At 43.8% G+C, this 16,997-nt stretch overlaps 1 protein-coding gene across 3 annotated transcripts in view; it reads right to left on the bottom strand.

Moving 5' to 3' along the window:
- Positions 1-16,997, bottom strand: part of wdr95 (WD40 repeat domain 95) — a 138,639-nt gene that overhangs the window by 56,764 nt on the left and 64,878 nt on the right. For all 3 annotated transcript variants that reach the window (XM_063054272.1, XM_063054274.1, XM_063054275.1), the window contains 5 exons: positions 16,852-16,898; positions 9,984-10,101; positions 7,791-7,860; positions 582-822; positions 63-168 (listed from right to left, as the gene is read on the bottom strand). In XM_063054272.1, coding sequence (XP_062910342.1) covers positions 63-168; positions 582-822; positions 7,791-7,860; positions 9,984-10,101; positions 16,852-16,898 — 582 coding nt within the window. The remainder of the gene's footprint in view (positions 1-62; positions 169-581; positions 823-7,790; positions 7,861-9,983; positions 10,102-16,851; positions 16,899-16,997) is intronic.

Raw genomic sequence — 16,997 nt, 5'->3', positions numbered from 1 at the left:
TCGTACATCATGGATACCAAAATAAGCAGCCCAAAAACTGCCCAGCCCTCCATTTTACATACCTTCACAGTGTTGTCGGTGGAGACGGAGAAGAGTTTATTGTCATCAGTGGAAATACAAAGAAAACAGATTGGAGCACAGTGGCCTCTCAGCAAACCAGTGGGTTTCCTAAAAACCAATACATACATAGAAAATAGGTACCAATCACAAAGTGTCATGAATGCAGTCCATGATTTCAATATTTGTATTTCCAACTTCAACTGTTTACCAATGCACCAGTTGGGTAATTGCCCCAACCATTATATAGCAACGTGAGAAATACTTCTGTTTGCTACTATAAAGAAGATCATCTTAATATTCCAATTTGTCTCAATCTCCTCATTCAATTTAGCAATCTTCCCCAGAATTTTATTGCTCTTTATTATGTTTTCTTGCTATGATAAACCAACTAGCAGATAAATAATTCAGCCACTGGGCCTTGATTTATTCATTGAAACATGAACTAAACTTTGATGGAAGGTGTTTGGAGCAATTAGTGTGAGAAAACAGAATACTAATACTAAATTTCATCTTCACCTTACCCAGGAATATAAGGGTTCCACATCCGCACAATCCTGTCCATTCCACCTGTCACAAGCAGGTTCTTATTCTTACACAAATCAAATGTCTTCACGCCTTTATGAACAGGGAATACTGACTGATCACATGCCAGCCTCTTCTGAGGAACACAAGGACCGTGAGACTTTGTGGTCTTCCCCTCTTTCCAGCATTCCTTCATTTCCTTCATCTGTTTTTCCAGGTTTGTGGTACCGGTGGTACAGCCTTCAGGGAGTCAATCAACAAACGAGTTAAAAAATTAATCTAAGCAAACAATCTGCAAAATATAGAAGACAGCATTTTCAATATATCTTGCAATCTACTCTAGTTTGCACAGTATTTTATTCAGAGATACAACACGGTAACAGGCTCTTCCAGCCCGACGAGACTGCACCACCCAATTACGCCTTCTGTTTGTGACCAGTAAACTACCAATCTGTACATCTTCGGAACGTGGGGTGAAACCGGAGCATCTGGAGGAAATCCACGCAGTCATGGGGAGAAACTCCCTGCATTCAGCGGCAGGGTTGAATCAAGGTTGCCGGCACTGTAATGGCATTGTGCTAACTGCTACACTACCGGTTTTCCCTATTGTAAGTAGCCAGAGTAGAAATGACGGGGTAACTCCACTAGAAATCCAGTCTGTCAGAGTGCTCTCCTTAGTGACCAAATGAAGGCACGATCACTTTCAATGTGTTGGAGCTGCCTTTGGTCCACTGAAGAAAAACATATTTTAAGATCAAGTCAGTAAAATATATAATCTGATCTATATCTACAGCTTAAGGCTAATCTTCTCACTATCATCAGAACTGCAAAGGTTCACATAACAGCAGGAAATTTCGCACGCACATTATACTTGGTCTATTTTTACTCCCCATGGGAGAAGTTCACTTTTGGAACAATCTATCTTTTCAAAACATCACATCACTAGGTTTAGATGGGCAGAATTTGTTAGGTGCATCCTAGAGGGTTTCTTAAATCAAAATCCAGATAGCCCAACAAGAGGAAGGGCTGTACTAGACCTGGTGTTCAGTAATGAGCCTGGCCAAGTGACGAACCTTTCAGTGGGTGAGCAATTAAGGATCAGTGACCACAACTCCCTAAGTTTTAATATAGCTATAGAGAAGGCTAAAAATGGACCTTGTGGAAGAGTATTAAATTGGAGCAGGGCATGAGGCAGGAACTAGGGAGAGTTAATTGGGAACAGCTGTTTTTGGGAAGGTCCACATTTGACATGTGGAGAGTGTTTAAAGACCAACTACATAGAGTACAGGACAGGTATTTTCCAGTCAGAAGGAAGGAAGAAGATGGAAAGATAAGAAAACTATGGATGTCAAGGGAGGAGATGAATTTAGTCAAGAAGAAAAAGGGAAAGTATGGAAAGCTTAGGAAGCTAGAATCAAACAAAGCTCTTGAGGATTCTAAGGAGGCTATAAAAGAACTTAAGAAGGGAATTAGGAAAGCAAGAGGGGCCACAAAAAGCCCTTTACAAGTAGAAAGGCAAGGTACTCCATACAGACATCAGAAGCAAGAGGATACGTAGGAGAGGGTAGGACTACTCAACGATAAAGGGGGGATCATCTTCTTGGATGCAGGGGGTGCGGGTGAAGTCCTTAATGAGTATTTTACACCAGTATTCACCAAGGAAAAGGAATTGGAGGAGAGGAAGAACAGTGCCGAGAGTATCAACATGCTCGATCATTTCTAGGTAACGGGAGGTAGTGTGGCATAACTTGAAGAGCATTAAGGTGGATAAATCTTCAGGGCTAGATGGGATATACCCCAGGTTATTGAGAGAGGCAAGAAAGATTGTTGGTGCCTTAATCAATATCTTTAGGCACAGGCAAGGTCACGGAGGGCTGGTGAGTAGTTAATGTTGTTCCATTACTCAAGAGGGAAACCAGGGATTTTCCTGGAACCTATAGTCTCACATCAGTCATAGGGAAGTTACTGGAGAGAATTTTTAAGGCTAGGATTTATGAGCATTTGGAAAGCCATGGCCTAGTTAGGGAAAGCCAGCGTAGCTTTGTGTGGGGCAAGTTGTGTCTTCCTAACTTGACTAAGTTTTTTTGACAAGGTGACGAGGGTGATTGATGAAGGTAGAGCTGTGGATGCTGTACACATGGATATTAATAAGGTCTTTGACAAGGTCCCTCATGGGAAGCTCATCTGGAAGATCAAGATGGTTGGAATCCATGGTGAATTAGCCATTTGGATTCAGAAGTTGCTTGCCCATAGAAGATAGAAGGTAGTTGTTGAAGAGACTTAGAAGATAGAAGTCTGTGATTAGTGGTGTTCTGCATGGATCAGTACTGGGGCCTCTGCTATTAGTGATGTATATAAATGACATGGATGAAAATATAGATGGATGGGATAGTAAGTTGGCATATAATATGGCAATTGGTGGTGTTGTGGATAGCATATTAGACTGGCAAAGAATACAACAGGATATATGTGGATCAGTTGGAAGAAAAGGCAGATGGAGTTTAACCTGGCCAAATATGAAGTGTTGCACCTCAGTAGGCGAAATGCAAAACAGACCAAAACAGAAATGCAACATTCTTAACAATGTTGATGAGGAGAGCGATCTTGGGTTCCAAGTTCATAGTTCCATGAAAGTGGCTACACAGGTTGATAGGGTGGTTAAGGAGTCATATGAATTCCAAAGTCAGAAAGTTATGTTGCAGCTTTATAAAACTCCAGTTAGGCCACATCTGGAGAATTGCATATGTTAGTGATCGCCCCATTATAGGAAGGATGGAGAAAGTGCAAGTTAACCAGGATGTTGCCTGGATTAGAGGGAATGTGCTAGAACAGGAGGTTGGGAAAAACTTGTTCTCTGGAGCAGAAGAGGCTGAGGGGAGATCTGACAGAAGTTTATAAAATTATGAGAGGCATAGATAGAGTAGATAGACAATAGATTTTTCAAAGGTTTGAAATGTCTAATACCAAAGGACATGCATTTAAGTTGAGAGGGAGTAACTTCAATGGAGATGTGAGGGGCATTTTTTTTTTTATTCCACACAGAGAGTGGAGGATACTTGGAAGGTGTTGCCTAGGGTTGTAGTAGAAGCCAAAAACAATAAAGAATTTTAAGAGATGTTAAGATAAACACATGAATGTGAGGAAAATGGAAAGATATGGACATTGTGTAGACAAAAGAGATTAGTTTCACTAGACATTTGGTCACTAATTTAATTGGTTCAGTACAACCTTGTGGGCTGAAGGGCCTTTTCCTGTGCTGTACTGGTCTATGTTTGATGTTCAAGCCAAATGCTGAGAACCTGTGCCAACCAGCTAGCTAGTGTTCGAGAACATCTTCAATCACGCACTGTAACGGTCAGAGTTTCCTATCTGCTTCAAAAGGGCATCGATTGTAGCAATGCCCAAGAAATACAATGTGAACTGCCACAACAAATATCACCCAGTAGCACTCTGATCGACTCTGTGGAATGCTTTAAGAGATATATCATGGCTAGAATTAACTCCTGTCTGAGCAAGGTCCTAGACACAGTGCAATTTGCCTACTTCCATAATAGTTCTATAGCAGATGCATCTTATCAACTCTCCACTTGGCCTTGGACTACCTGGACAACATCAATACTTACACCAGGCTTCTTTTTACCAATTACAGCTCAGCATTTAATACCATCATTGCCTCGGGACCAGTCAACAAAGTTCAAAACGGCCTCAGTACCTCCTCCACAACTGAATCCTTGACCGTCTCTTTGGGAGACCACAGTCACTGTGTATTGGAAATAGCATCTCACTGGCAATTAACACAGGCGCACCACAGGGATGCCTACTTAGTCCAATGTACTACTCTCTCTACACTCATGACTGTCTGGTTTTGTACAGCTCAAATACCATCTGTAAATCCACCAGAGACACAAATGTTGTTGGCGGAATTTCAGACAGCACCGAGGTGGTGTACAGGAGTGAGATAGAGTGGTATCCAGTCAAGTTTAAAGTCATTTAACTATATTCATGTATACCATCAAACAAGTCATTTCTTTAAACAGGGTGTAAAGCACAGTAGTACACATATACTACAAGTCACTTATGAAAGTATGGATAAAATCTACAGATGAATTACACATAAATAAATAAGCATAAGTTAACTATTGTAAGTTACAAAACAGATTAACTGGAGACATTTTGAATGCAATGTGGCAAGGAATTCAGAAACCTAATGGCCTGTGGAAAGAAACTGTTTCTCATCTTGACTGCTCTTGTTTTTATGCATCAGAGTCTCCTGCTTGATGGTAGAAAGTCAAAGAGGATGGTAGATGGATGGGTGGGATTCATGATAAATGTCCTCAATGGATGGTAGGGAGACCCCTATGATCCTCCGTGGGTACAGTCCTTTGTAGAGACTTCTGGTCCAATGCTCAGCTGCTCCCAAAGGAGATGGAGATGCAGCTTGTCAGGACGCCCTCAATGGTGCTCCAACAAAAGTCAGTTAAGGTGGTGGGGAGAGAGAGGGGAGCCACCCCAATCCCCATTCCCCTTACGAGGAGGGGCTGCTGTGCCTTCTTGTTCAGGGAGGTGATATTAAGGGACCAGGTGAGGTCGTCCGTAACGTGAACTCCAAAGAACTTGGTGCATTCGACTCTCTCCATGGAGGAGCCATGTATTTGCAGAGGGGATGGCTCCTCTGCATGTTTCTGAAGTTCACAATAACTTCCTTGGTTTTCTCTACATTCATACTTAGGTTGTTCTTCTCACACCAGTCCACCAGCTGCTCCACTTCCTCTCTGTACTCCGACTCATCATTGTTGCTGATGAACCCAACCGCTGTTGTGTCATCCGCAAACTTGACGACATGGTTTGAGCTGGATCCTGCGACACAGTCACGCATCAGCAGTGCGAACAGCAGCGGGCTGAGCACACAGTCAGAGGGACCATCAGCGCTCAGCGTAATGGGACTAGAGATATTGTTGCCCACATGGACTGACTCTGGCCTTTCTGTTAAGAAATTCAGGATCCAGTTGCAGAGGGAGATGTTGAGACCCAGTGAAGATAGTTTCCCCACAAGATTCCTGGGTATGATGGTGTTAAATGCCAAACCGAAGGTTGTAAATCTAGCCAGCTCCATCTTGGGTACTAGCCTACAAAGTACCCAGGACATCTTGGAGCGGTGTCTCAGAAAGGCAGCATCCATTATTAAGGACCTCCAGCACCCAGGCCATGCCCTTTTCTCACTGTTACCATCAGGTAGGAGATACAGAAGCCTGAAGGCACACACTCAGTGATTCAGGAACAGCTTCTTCCCCTCTGCTATCCGATTCCTAAGTGGACATTGAATCTTTGGACACTACCTCACTTTTTTTTTAAACATACAGTATTTCTGTTTTTGCATGTTTTTAACCTATTCAATATGCGTAATTGATTTACTTGTTTATTTATTATTATTTTTATTATTTTCTCTCTGCTAGATTATGTATTGCATTGAACTGCTGCTGCTAAGTTAACAAATTTCATGGCACATGCCAGTGAGAATAAACCTGATTCTGATAAACAGGAGCCTCACAACAACAACCCTGAACTCAACGTCAGTAAAACAAAGGAATTGGTTGTGGACTTCAGGAAGGGGAAGTTGAAGGAACACACACCAGTCCTTACAGATGGAGGGATCAGCAGTGACAAGGGTGAGCAGCTTCAAGTTCATGGGTGTCAACATCTCTGAAGATCTATCCTGGGATCAAAATATTGATGCAGTTATGGAGAAGGCACACTAGCAACTATACTTCATTAGGAGTTTGATGAGATTTTCTGTCACTAAATCTCTAGCCTATTTCTACAGACGTACTGTAGGGTGCATTCTGGCTCCATCTAGTACGGAGGCTCCAATGTACAGGATCAAAGCTGCAGGCGGTTGTATACTCAGCCAATGCATCATGGGTACTAGCCTCCCCACCATCAAGGACATGTTCAAAAGGCAGCATCCATCATTAAGGACCCTCACCATCCAGGACATGCCCTTCTCTCATTACCACCAACAGGGAGTGTGGCAATGGACGAGGCGAACCCAAATGCAGGACACCGGCACGGAGATTGAGATAGGATGCAGACGCAAGCGTGAGCGTTGAACGACAAACAGGACAGAGTGCAGGAAAGCAGGAGGCAGGCAGAACTTATCTTGACACGGAGCATAGAAGAGAAAGCGACAGACAAAACATTTCTTAGCATGGAGAGACGGAGTTACACAGGTAAACCTCGGTGCTGAAGTAAAACTTAGAATACTTATCTTGACACGGAGAGACTGAGTTTCACAGGTAAATCTTGGTACAGAAGCAAAACTTAGAACACACAATCCTAAGCGGCTGGGAAGCGTTAATTACCACACTGGCAAAGCCAACAATCTGGCAACTAGTGGGTGCAAAGCCGAAGTTCTTATGCTGCAGATCTTGATGAAAACCAGGTGTATCGCCATCAAAGGAAATGAGGAGAAAATGGGAATTAACGGTCGGAACTGTGGCACAATCAAAGGGAATTAGGAGAAAATGGGGAATTAACAATCGGGACCGTGACAGTGAGAGGGTACAGGGGCCTGAAGACACACACTCAACATTTTATTTCTCTCTGCTATCAGAATTCTGAATGGTTCATATTGACTGCCTCACTATTTTGCTCTGTTTTTGCACTATTTATTTAGTTCTTGTGTATTTCCTATTGTAGCTAATAGGATTTTTATGTATTGTACTGTACTGCTGTCACAAAACAACAAAATTCATGGCTTTCGGAAAGCAGCTTGGATTTGGCAGAACCGAGGAAGGAGGAAGTGGGACAGCAAACAGCCCTGTTATTTTATTTTCTTTCAATCTCCACTCTTAGAAATAAATCTCACACTAATTTCCACTGTATTTCACTTCACTTGTGACGAGCCTCCACATAAATCTACTACAGTTAATAATTATATTTTGTCAGTGTAAACTGAAATAATCCAACCTGCAATATACCTTGAAACCCCACAAGACAGCCTAACTTCATAGATTTATGCACGGTATTTTATCAAATTGTTTTTGAAAACTTCAAATTACCCCAAGGATAGACTATGATAAGGTTTGTGATCCCCATTTGGTCTGAATTGAAAGTAGGGATACATCAAGGAGAATTGAAGTACTCATTAACATAGTTTCAAATTACCACTGAAGTCAGTTCAGAAACATCAAGTTTAAAAATTTATTTACCGATTACCAAGGCAGTAGCTTCATGGCTGGAAGCAGTTATGACTGCTGTCATCGAATCATAGTATTTCAGCTGAAAGTGAAATCATGATAGGTGAAATACAAAAATGCACGTTTGAACATGAGACTAATTGAACTGAGGTAACTGCACTGAAAACAGCTACAGTATTCATTGGAACAGGTAAAACCCCATTCTTGCACGATGATAACAGGCTTTTCTTTAAATTAATGGTGTAGAGCAGGTAGTTCAGGCTTTCATCACTCCATCTATCCGACTAATAGTAGCAAAAGGTTCAATCATATCTAGTGATTAGATTTCTGGAGCTGCATTGTCAGCACTAATCAAGCACCTTAGAGACTTCCTAAACCAGCCAACAGCACTTAAAGGAAGAACTGAATTTTCACCGCGGCTTAAGTTCTAATCGGGGTTAAGGTGCAGCTTCCCGGAGGATGTCTCAGTACTACAGGCTGAGAACCCAAATTGAAAGAGAAAACTTTTTTTTTAAACTGGGCCCCCTCAGCCCAGGATGCCTTGTTTCCACTCCTGTCTGTGGGCCCCAAGGTTACTGATTAAGCCCACATGGAATCACCCAGACACTGCTCAGGGTGGTGCTGCCAGGGTAGACTTGCTGGTGGTTGGCGCCCCATCTGCAATCTCTTACCATAGAGTCCAACCATCAGCTGCCAGACATGCAGGCGATGTGTACCAGCTCGATAAAACCAACTGATCCTATCCAGCCAGTGAATCGGGTGGATTTTACACTCTACGTTCGGGTGCTTTGAGATACACTAAAGCACGCAGGAGGGCAGGAGTTACTGATGACCAGTAGACCATCAGCACTGTGCCAGGTTGAGGTCTCAAACACTAAAATCTTTTCCTCAGATCGACACTGCAGGCAATGGGGAAATTCATCAGCATCGTCTGCCTTCATAGACAGGTCATTCCTGAAAAATGGGAGGGAGTCCACGTTCCCCAGGGCTTTTTTCCAAACACACTTATTGGCAGAAGTCTGTTCTTTATAGTTGGGGCAAGTTAATAGCCATTTGTATATATTAAAACATAAAATGCTGGAAATACTCAACATCTCGGGCAACATCTGCAGAAAGAGAAACAGAGTTAACACAACAGTCAAAGATCCTTTGTCAGAACAGGAAAAGAGAAGACATGGAGTGCAAAGGCCTTTCTCTCACTTCCTTCAGTGAATGAGTCAACAGTGACTCGGAATTTGGCCTTTGCAAGTGTCACCTGTGTGGTGATGGGGGTAACTTTGGTTCGGAGTGGAGGTGCTGCCCGTTGGCCAGTCACCTGGATTAGGTCCACTGCAGAGGGAAGCTCATTGAAGATAAGATGCAGCACAGCAGCAAAGAAAGGTTGAGATGAGTTTTGTGATATCAGCCTCCCACTCAGCAGGGATGTGTTGGTTAAGATCAGTGCTTGCATGCCGTCATATAATGCTTTTAAAATAGGGCAAATTTTTGCAAGCTGCAAATTAGTGAAAGATGCTCGGTCCCAGTTGAGACATAGTGAGGTCAAAAAAAAGCCCATGTATAGTGGTTCCAGATGCTCCCTGCATTCCAAGTTCCCAGTCCATCATGCCCCCTTGAGATAAGGGGAGCTTCTTATCAACGATGTGAACTCATTCAGGATGGACCAGGGATTTTTTTTCCAAAGTTGGAGAAGTCCTCCTTGGCCACATCCATCGGTTCCAGTATTGAAGTACATGTACTGACTCCATTTAGACCAATCAAATTTGATTTTTCAATGAAACATCAGAGAAGCTCAAACCTACCCTGAGGAGAGAACATTTCTCTTTCTGTTAGTCTTCCATCATATCCTAGTCAGGACATAGATGTCAATGTCAAAGTGTCAAAATTCCAGGAGCTGCAGTTGTGTGGTGACATGAGTTGCTTTGAGGGCGGGCTCGTCTATCAGGACGTTGACATCCAAGGTGCTCAATTTCATACCAAGGAATAAAGGTTCTTTTAATGTCAGATGGTTGTGGCAAACCCACTATCATGTATAGATGACAGAATAAGGTCTTGGTCTGGTGGCAAAAAGGTTTCTTTGTGACTGAACACCAGGATCTGTTGCAGGGATATTAGTGTGTGTGTGTGTGCATGTGTACACATGTACGAGCACACACTGGGGTAGATGATATGCAATGAAGTCATTATAGATATCGACCACACTGTTACCTGTGTTACCCAGTCTTCATGCACCTTCCAACGAATGTAAGTCACATTTGGTGACAGTACGGAATTTTCTATGCTAATGCTGGGAAAATTATCCACTTTAGGGCACTTCTTCCATGTTCTGCCATGAAAAAGACCAACAATTAGAAACAATCTATCCTAACACATACACCCTTCATCAACAAAATAAAACTGTTCCTGAAACTAAAGAAACAAACATGCTGATGGGAACGGCCTTTACCTGGTTTACTTCTGTTAACTTTTCGTACCTAATTTCATGACATGTTGGCTTAGCAGCCAGTTAGCTAGCAACTTGGGATATTTGGCCTGATAATAACACCAACAGATTGAATGACAGCTTACATTAGACAAAATAATATTGTACCTAAATGGAAAAGCATTTCACACAGAAAGCATAAGTGCCAACAAGTCCTATTTGCAGGGTTTTGACCAAAAATGTTGACAATTTTATGTGCTGCTGTTGTGACTCCCGTCTCCCCTTCCCCCACCACCATTCTGCAACCCCATCTCCCTCAGATCCCACCGTCAACTCCTGGGCCCTCAGAGTCTCCACCTTCCTCTCACCCCAACCTCCCCCCTCCCGCCTCTGATCTCAGCTCTCATCCGTGCCAGGTCTTTACCATCCCCTCCGACCTTCAACTGTCGGAGGCAGAACGCTCTGTTCTCAGTAAGGGCCTCACCTTTGTCCCCCTTCGCCCACACCTCAGCGAGTTCCGTGTTCGCCATGATGCGGAACTTTTCTTCCGCCGTCTCCGTCTCCGAGTCTACTTCTTCGGCAAGGACTCTTCCACCCCCACTGATGACCCCTTCTCCCATCTTCAACCCTCCTCTTCTTCATGGACACCCCGCTCTGGTCTTCTGCCTGCTCTGGATCTCTTTATCGCTAATTGCCGACGGGACATCAACCGTCTCGACTTCACCGCACCTTGTCCCCATTCCAACCTCAATCCTTCGGAACGCTCTGCTCTCCACTCCCTCCACACCATTCCTAACCTTATTATTAAACCCGCCGAAAAGGGGGGTGCTGTTGTAGTCTGGCGTACTGACCTCTACCTTGCCGAGGCACAGCGACAACTCACGGATACCTCCTCTTACTTACCCCTCGATCGTGACCCCACTAAGGAGCACCAGGCCATTGTCTCCCACACCATCACCGACTTTATCCGCTCAGGGGATCTCCCATCTACTGCTACCAACCTTATAGTTCCCACACCTCGCACTTCCTGTTTCTACCTCCTACCCAAGATCCACAAACCTGCCTGTCCTGGCCGACCTATTGTCTCAGCTTGCTCCTGCCCCACCGAACTCGTTTCTGCATACTTCGACACGGATTTATCCCCCCTTGTTCAATCCCTTCCGACCTATGTTCGTGACACTTCTCACGCTCTTAAACTTTTCGATGATTTTAAGTTCCCTGGCCCCCACCGCTTTACTTTCACCATGGATGTCCAGTCCTTATATATACTTCCATCCCCCATCAGGATGGTCTCAAAGCTCTATGCTTCTTTTTGGATTCCAGACCTAATCAGTTCCCCTCTACCACCACCCTGCTCCGTCTCGCGGAATTAGTCCTTACTCTTAATAATTTCTACTTTGGCCCCTCCCACTTCCTCCAAACTAAAGGTGTAGCTATGGGCACCCGTATGGGTCCTAGCTATGCCTGCCTTTTTGTTGGGTTTGTGGAACAATCTATGTTCCGTGCCTATTCTGGTATCTGTCCCCCCGTTTTCCTTCGCTACATCGACGACTGCATTGGCGCTGCTTCCTGCACACATGCAGAACTCGTTGACTTTATTAACTTTGCCTCCAACTTTCACCCTGCCCTCAAGTTTACCTGGTCCATTTCCGACACCTCCCTCCCCTTTTCAGATCTTTCTGTCTCTGTCTCTGGAGACAGCTTATCCACTGATGTCTACTATAAGCCTACTGACCCTCACAGCTATCTGGACTATTCCTCTTCTCACCCTGTCTCTTGCAAAAACACCATCCCCTTCTCACAATTCCTCCGTCTCCGCCGCATCTGCTCTCAGGATGAGGCTTTTCATTCTAGGACGAGGGAGATGTCTTCCTTTTTTAAAGAAAGGGGCTTCCCTTCCTCCACTATCAACTCTGCTCTTAAACGCATCTCCCCCATTTCACGTACATCTGCTCTCACTCCATCCTCCAGCCACCCCACTAGGAATAGGGTTCCCCTGGTCCTCACCTACCACCCCACCAGCCTCCGGGTCCAACATATTATTCTCCGTAACTTCCGCCACCTCCAACAGGATCCCACCACTAAGCACATCTTTCCCTCCCCCCACTGCATTCCGCAGGGATCGCTCCCTACGCAACTCCCTTGTCCATTCGTCCCCCCCCATCCCTCCCCACTGAGCTCCCTCCTGGCACTTATCCGTGTAAGCGGAACAAGTGCTACACATGCCCTTACACTTCCTCCCTTACCACCATTGAGGGCCCCAAACAGTCCTTCCAGGTGAGGCAACACTTCACCTGTGAGTCGACTGGGGTGATATACTGCGTCCGGTGCTCCCGATGTGGCCTTTTATATATTGGCGAGACCCGACGCAAACTGGGAGACCGCTTTGCTGAACATCTACGCTCAGTCCGCCAGAGAAAGCAGGATCTCCCAGTGGCCACACATTTTAATTCCACATCCTATTCCCATTCTGACATGTCTATCCGCAGCCTCCTCTACTGTAAAGATGAAGCCACACTCAGGTTGGAGGAACAACACCTTATATTCCGTCTGGGTGGCCTCCAACCTGATGGCATGAACATTGACTTCTCTAACTTCCGCTAAGGCCCCACCTCCCCCTTGTACCCCATCTGTTACTTATTTTTATGCACACATTCTTTCTCTCACTCTCCTTTTTCTCCCTCTGTCCCTCTGTATATACCTCTTGCCCATCCTCTGGGTCCCCCCCCCCATCTTTCTTCCCGGACCTCCTGTCCCATGATCCTCTCGTATCCCCTTTTGCCTATCACCTGTCCAGCTCTTGGCTCCATCCCTCCCCCTCCTGTCTTCTCCTATCATTTTGGATCTCCCCCTCCCCCTCCAGCTTTCAAATCCCTTACTCACTCTTCCTTCAGTTAGTCCTGACGAAGGGTCTCGGCCTGAAATGTGGACTGCACCTCTTCCTAGAGATGCTGCCTGGCCTGCTGCATTCACCAGCAACTTTGATGTGTGTTGCTTGAATTTCCAGCATCTGCAGAATTCCTGTTGTTTACAATTTCTTTCCTGCCTTGTTGCTGCTCAACTCAGATAGTGTTGCTCCAAATTCCAACATCTGCAGTTTCTTGTTTTTCCCAGATCTTATTCCAAAATGTGTTTGAGTACTTTCCAAACTCTCCGGTGTATACATCAGTAGCTTTCTAAATCTATTCTTTTCCATTACCCTTAGGTTTACAGGTATCAATATAATGGCTGCTATTTTACATCAGCCTCACTTTTCTGCTCAAATTTCATATCCCTTAAATCTCCAAATATCAAAATGTTCATTAATGACAGTTTTGAGGTGTACATGATGATAAGAGGCATAGATTGAGTGGATAGCCTGAGATTTTTCCCAGGGAAGAAACAATTAATATGAGGGAACATAATTTTAAGATGATTGGAGGAGAGTATGGGGGGGCAGGTTTGTCAGAGGTAAGCTTTTACACAGAGAGTACAGGGTGTGTGAAACACCCTGCCTGGGGTGGTGGTAGTGGCAGGTACATCAGGAACACTTGAGAAACTTTTAGATAGGCACATGGAATTTCGAAAAATGGAGGCTTATGTAGGAGGGATGGGCTAGATTGATCTTAGAGTAGGATAAAAGGTCAGCTCAACACCATGGGCCAAAGAGCCTGCACTGTGCTGTAATGTCCTTTGTTCTATATATACTCATTAAGTGCGCACCACAACTTCCTTGGATACACAATTCAAAATATTCACTTTCCTGGGTTAAGAGGTTTCTTCTCATCTTTGCCTCAAATGGCTGATCCCTTACTTTTAAACTATGAACCCTTGTTCTACACATTCTGGCCAAAGGAAGCATCAACTCTACATTTACCCTGTCAAACTGAGAATTTGGCGCTTTGCTCCAATTACCTCTCATCCTAGAATATTGGCCTTATCCTTTTGCTTCACAGGACAAACACTCCATCCCATGAATTAACCTGGTAAACTTCCATTGTATTCCTTCTTCTGGAAATTAATTCATTCTTAAATAGGAAGACCAGACCTGTATAATCTTGTACCTAAATTCTCTTGCAATAGTGGGCATCACATTTTTCTTTGCAATTGTATTGTTGTGCTACCTGTTAAATTCCAGAGATTCATGTAGAAGGACACACAGGTTCAACTGAACACCAACACTTTTCTAACTCTCACTCATTATAGAAATCCTCTGTGTTTCCATGACCCCACAATTTCACATCTGTCCAGACATATTACCTTTAAATCCCTTTAAATCATGTCTTCATCTGTCTTAAGGCATCTCCTCACAGCAAAGGAAAGATATGATAACATAATAAAATAATAATGGTAAAATATTGCAAAATATGGCAGAATGAAGGGACCATAAAGTACTTGTCCACAGGTCCCAGGAAGTAACAGGACAGGTTAGTAAGGTGGCTTTTGAGATGCTTTCATCTATTGGCAGGAATATGAAGGTAAGAGGGCTGGAGGGCACAGCCTCAAAAATGAGGGGTGACCCTTTAGAACAGAGGTAAGGAGGAAGTTTTTTAGGAATCTGTGGAATGCTCTGCCACAGACTGCAGTAGAGGCCAAGTCCGTGCGTATACTTAAGGTGGAAGTTGATAGTTTCCTAATTGGTCAGGGCATCAAAGGATATGGTGAGATGTGTTGGGTTGAGTGGGACCTGGATCAGTTGTAATGGAATGGCGGAGCAGACTTGATGGGTTGAATGGCCTAATTCTGCTCCTATGCCTTATGGTCTTACGAGTGCCCATTTCTAACCCCGCCCCCCCCCCCACCCACCCACCACCTCCATTTTCCTGCATCAATCTCCCAGCCCAGAGATTTCTCTATGGTAACAAGTTCAAAGAAAGTTTGTTACTGTGGAGAAGTCTCCAGTGCTGGAAGACAAATCAAAGGGAGACAGCAGCTTCCATCACATGGAACAGGAGGTGATGAGAGATGCAGTCAGGTCTGGGTAGCCCGTCAACACCTGGAGCAGGCATTGCCTGTCCATAACACGGTCTACACTCAGCATGAAGGCTGGGTCCTGATCTCCACCCCCCACCTCAGACCTGATCTGTGGCACTGCTCATGCGATCCTCTAACACCAACCCACCCAGGCAGCTTCATTAAGCCATGGAACTAAGCACCAGATACCAGCAGGCAGCCTGAAGGAGGCAAGAGGTTCATTCCAGGTTCCCAGCACAGCGACAGTTACTATACATTGTTGTAATGGTCCCTTTTCAGCACCAGTTCCATTGGTGCTCTCATTCCTGCAATGGCATCTTGAGCCAAAAGCAAAGTACCAGTGAACACTCCCAGGGGATCTGTTCATTAATTTGCTGTTTCAATTTTTAAAAAAAATCTGTATCAGAAAAAGAAGCCACAGCTTGATTGGCAACATGGCCTCGTCAACAGTGAAGACAATCACCAGCAGATAATCAATGTACAAACAGCATCAGCTGCTGAACTTTGTTAGAACAGTAACACGCAGAAAATGCTAGAGGAACTCAACAAGCCAGGCTGAAAAGTGTCCTGATGAAGGGTCTCAGCCCAAAACGTCTGTAGATGCTGCCTGCTGAGTTCCTCCAGCATTTTGTTTGTGTGTATTGCTTTGGTTTTCCAGCATCTGCAGATTTTCTTGTGTTTATGACCCATTTTAAAGTATGTTGGAGATCATCTTAGTCTTCATGACCAGAAAAAAGAATTTAAAAATATGAAGAGCAATATATCAATATTTTTTAAATTAGGCTCCAATCAAATAAACTAGGCTAAGACATAAATATATTGAACAATTAGTGACAGCTTTCTGTAACGTCCGCCGTACCTCTTCTTAGAGATGCTGCCTGGCCTGCTGCGTTCACCAGCAACTTTTATGTGTGTTGCTTGAAATTCCAGCATCTGCAGATTTCCTCGTGTTTGAGCTTTCTGTATCATTCACTTTCCTGCTGGAAAACTCCCAAATCTCTGCTTCACTAGTTTCGGAATAGGGGTCACAGTTGTGAGGCCACATTCTAACACCAGGTGGCGCTGTAATTGTATTATCATAGCATCTCACAGTCTGCAGAGAAATCATACTGTACTAGTATACTAAAACATATTTTATGAACATTTAAAAATGTGGGCGTCAAATTGGTGATCAAATTTCAAATTATATTTTAAACAATCTTTGGTTTCTCTTTCCCTACATCACTTTATCTGCTCTTCTATGTATGCCTGCATTAGAAGACTCGCCAGGGTTATTCCACTGGGTCACTTCCTCACTTTTTGCCCATACTTTTGCTCCTACCAGTTGTCTTTAGGAACCAGAAGCATGAATTTCAATTCATGTTTCTATCCATTACCTTAACTGTTTAAAAGAGAGTAATACATCTGTTACTGTTACAACAGTGATGGGAAACACAACATAAACCATCTGTGAACCTGGGTTCGTCCTGGCCACGTAGCTCAGATACAGAGGATGCTACCTTTTCAATCCATAACCACGATTTGTTACTTGGAACAACAAACCTTGGTTCAAAACTGTCCCACGATTTTTAAATTCACAGACTAGAAAATTGTTAATATGCATAACAAAACTCAAGTGAATTGCATTAAGCAAGCATTATAATCTCAGACAATACCATTTCAAAGTGAAGAAACATCCAGAAACTTGTCAAAATTACAAACCTTAAAGTCTCTGCTGCAGATGACAGAAGTAAAATATTTACACAACCCTGCAATGAGAAGAGTTTCAAAAATTAAAGGAGCATAAGTATCTAGACATTATACATTCATCAGGAAATTTGATGTGCAGTAACACTGAGTGCATTTTA

This window comes from Mobula hypostoma, chromosome 7 (genome assembly GCF_963921235.1).
Source record: "Mobula hypostoma chromosome 7, sMobHyp1.1, whole genome shotgun sequence".
Taxonomy (NCBI): Eukaryota; Metazoa; Chordata; class Chondrichthyes; order Myliobatiformes; family Myliobatidae; genus Mobula; species Mobula hypostoma.
This window is presented reverse-complemented; position numbering and strand designations above follow the sequence as displayed.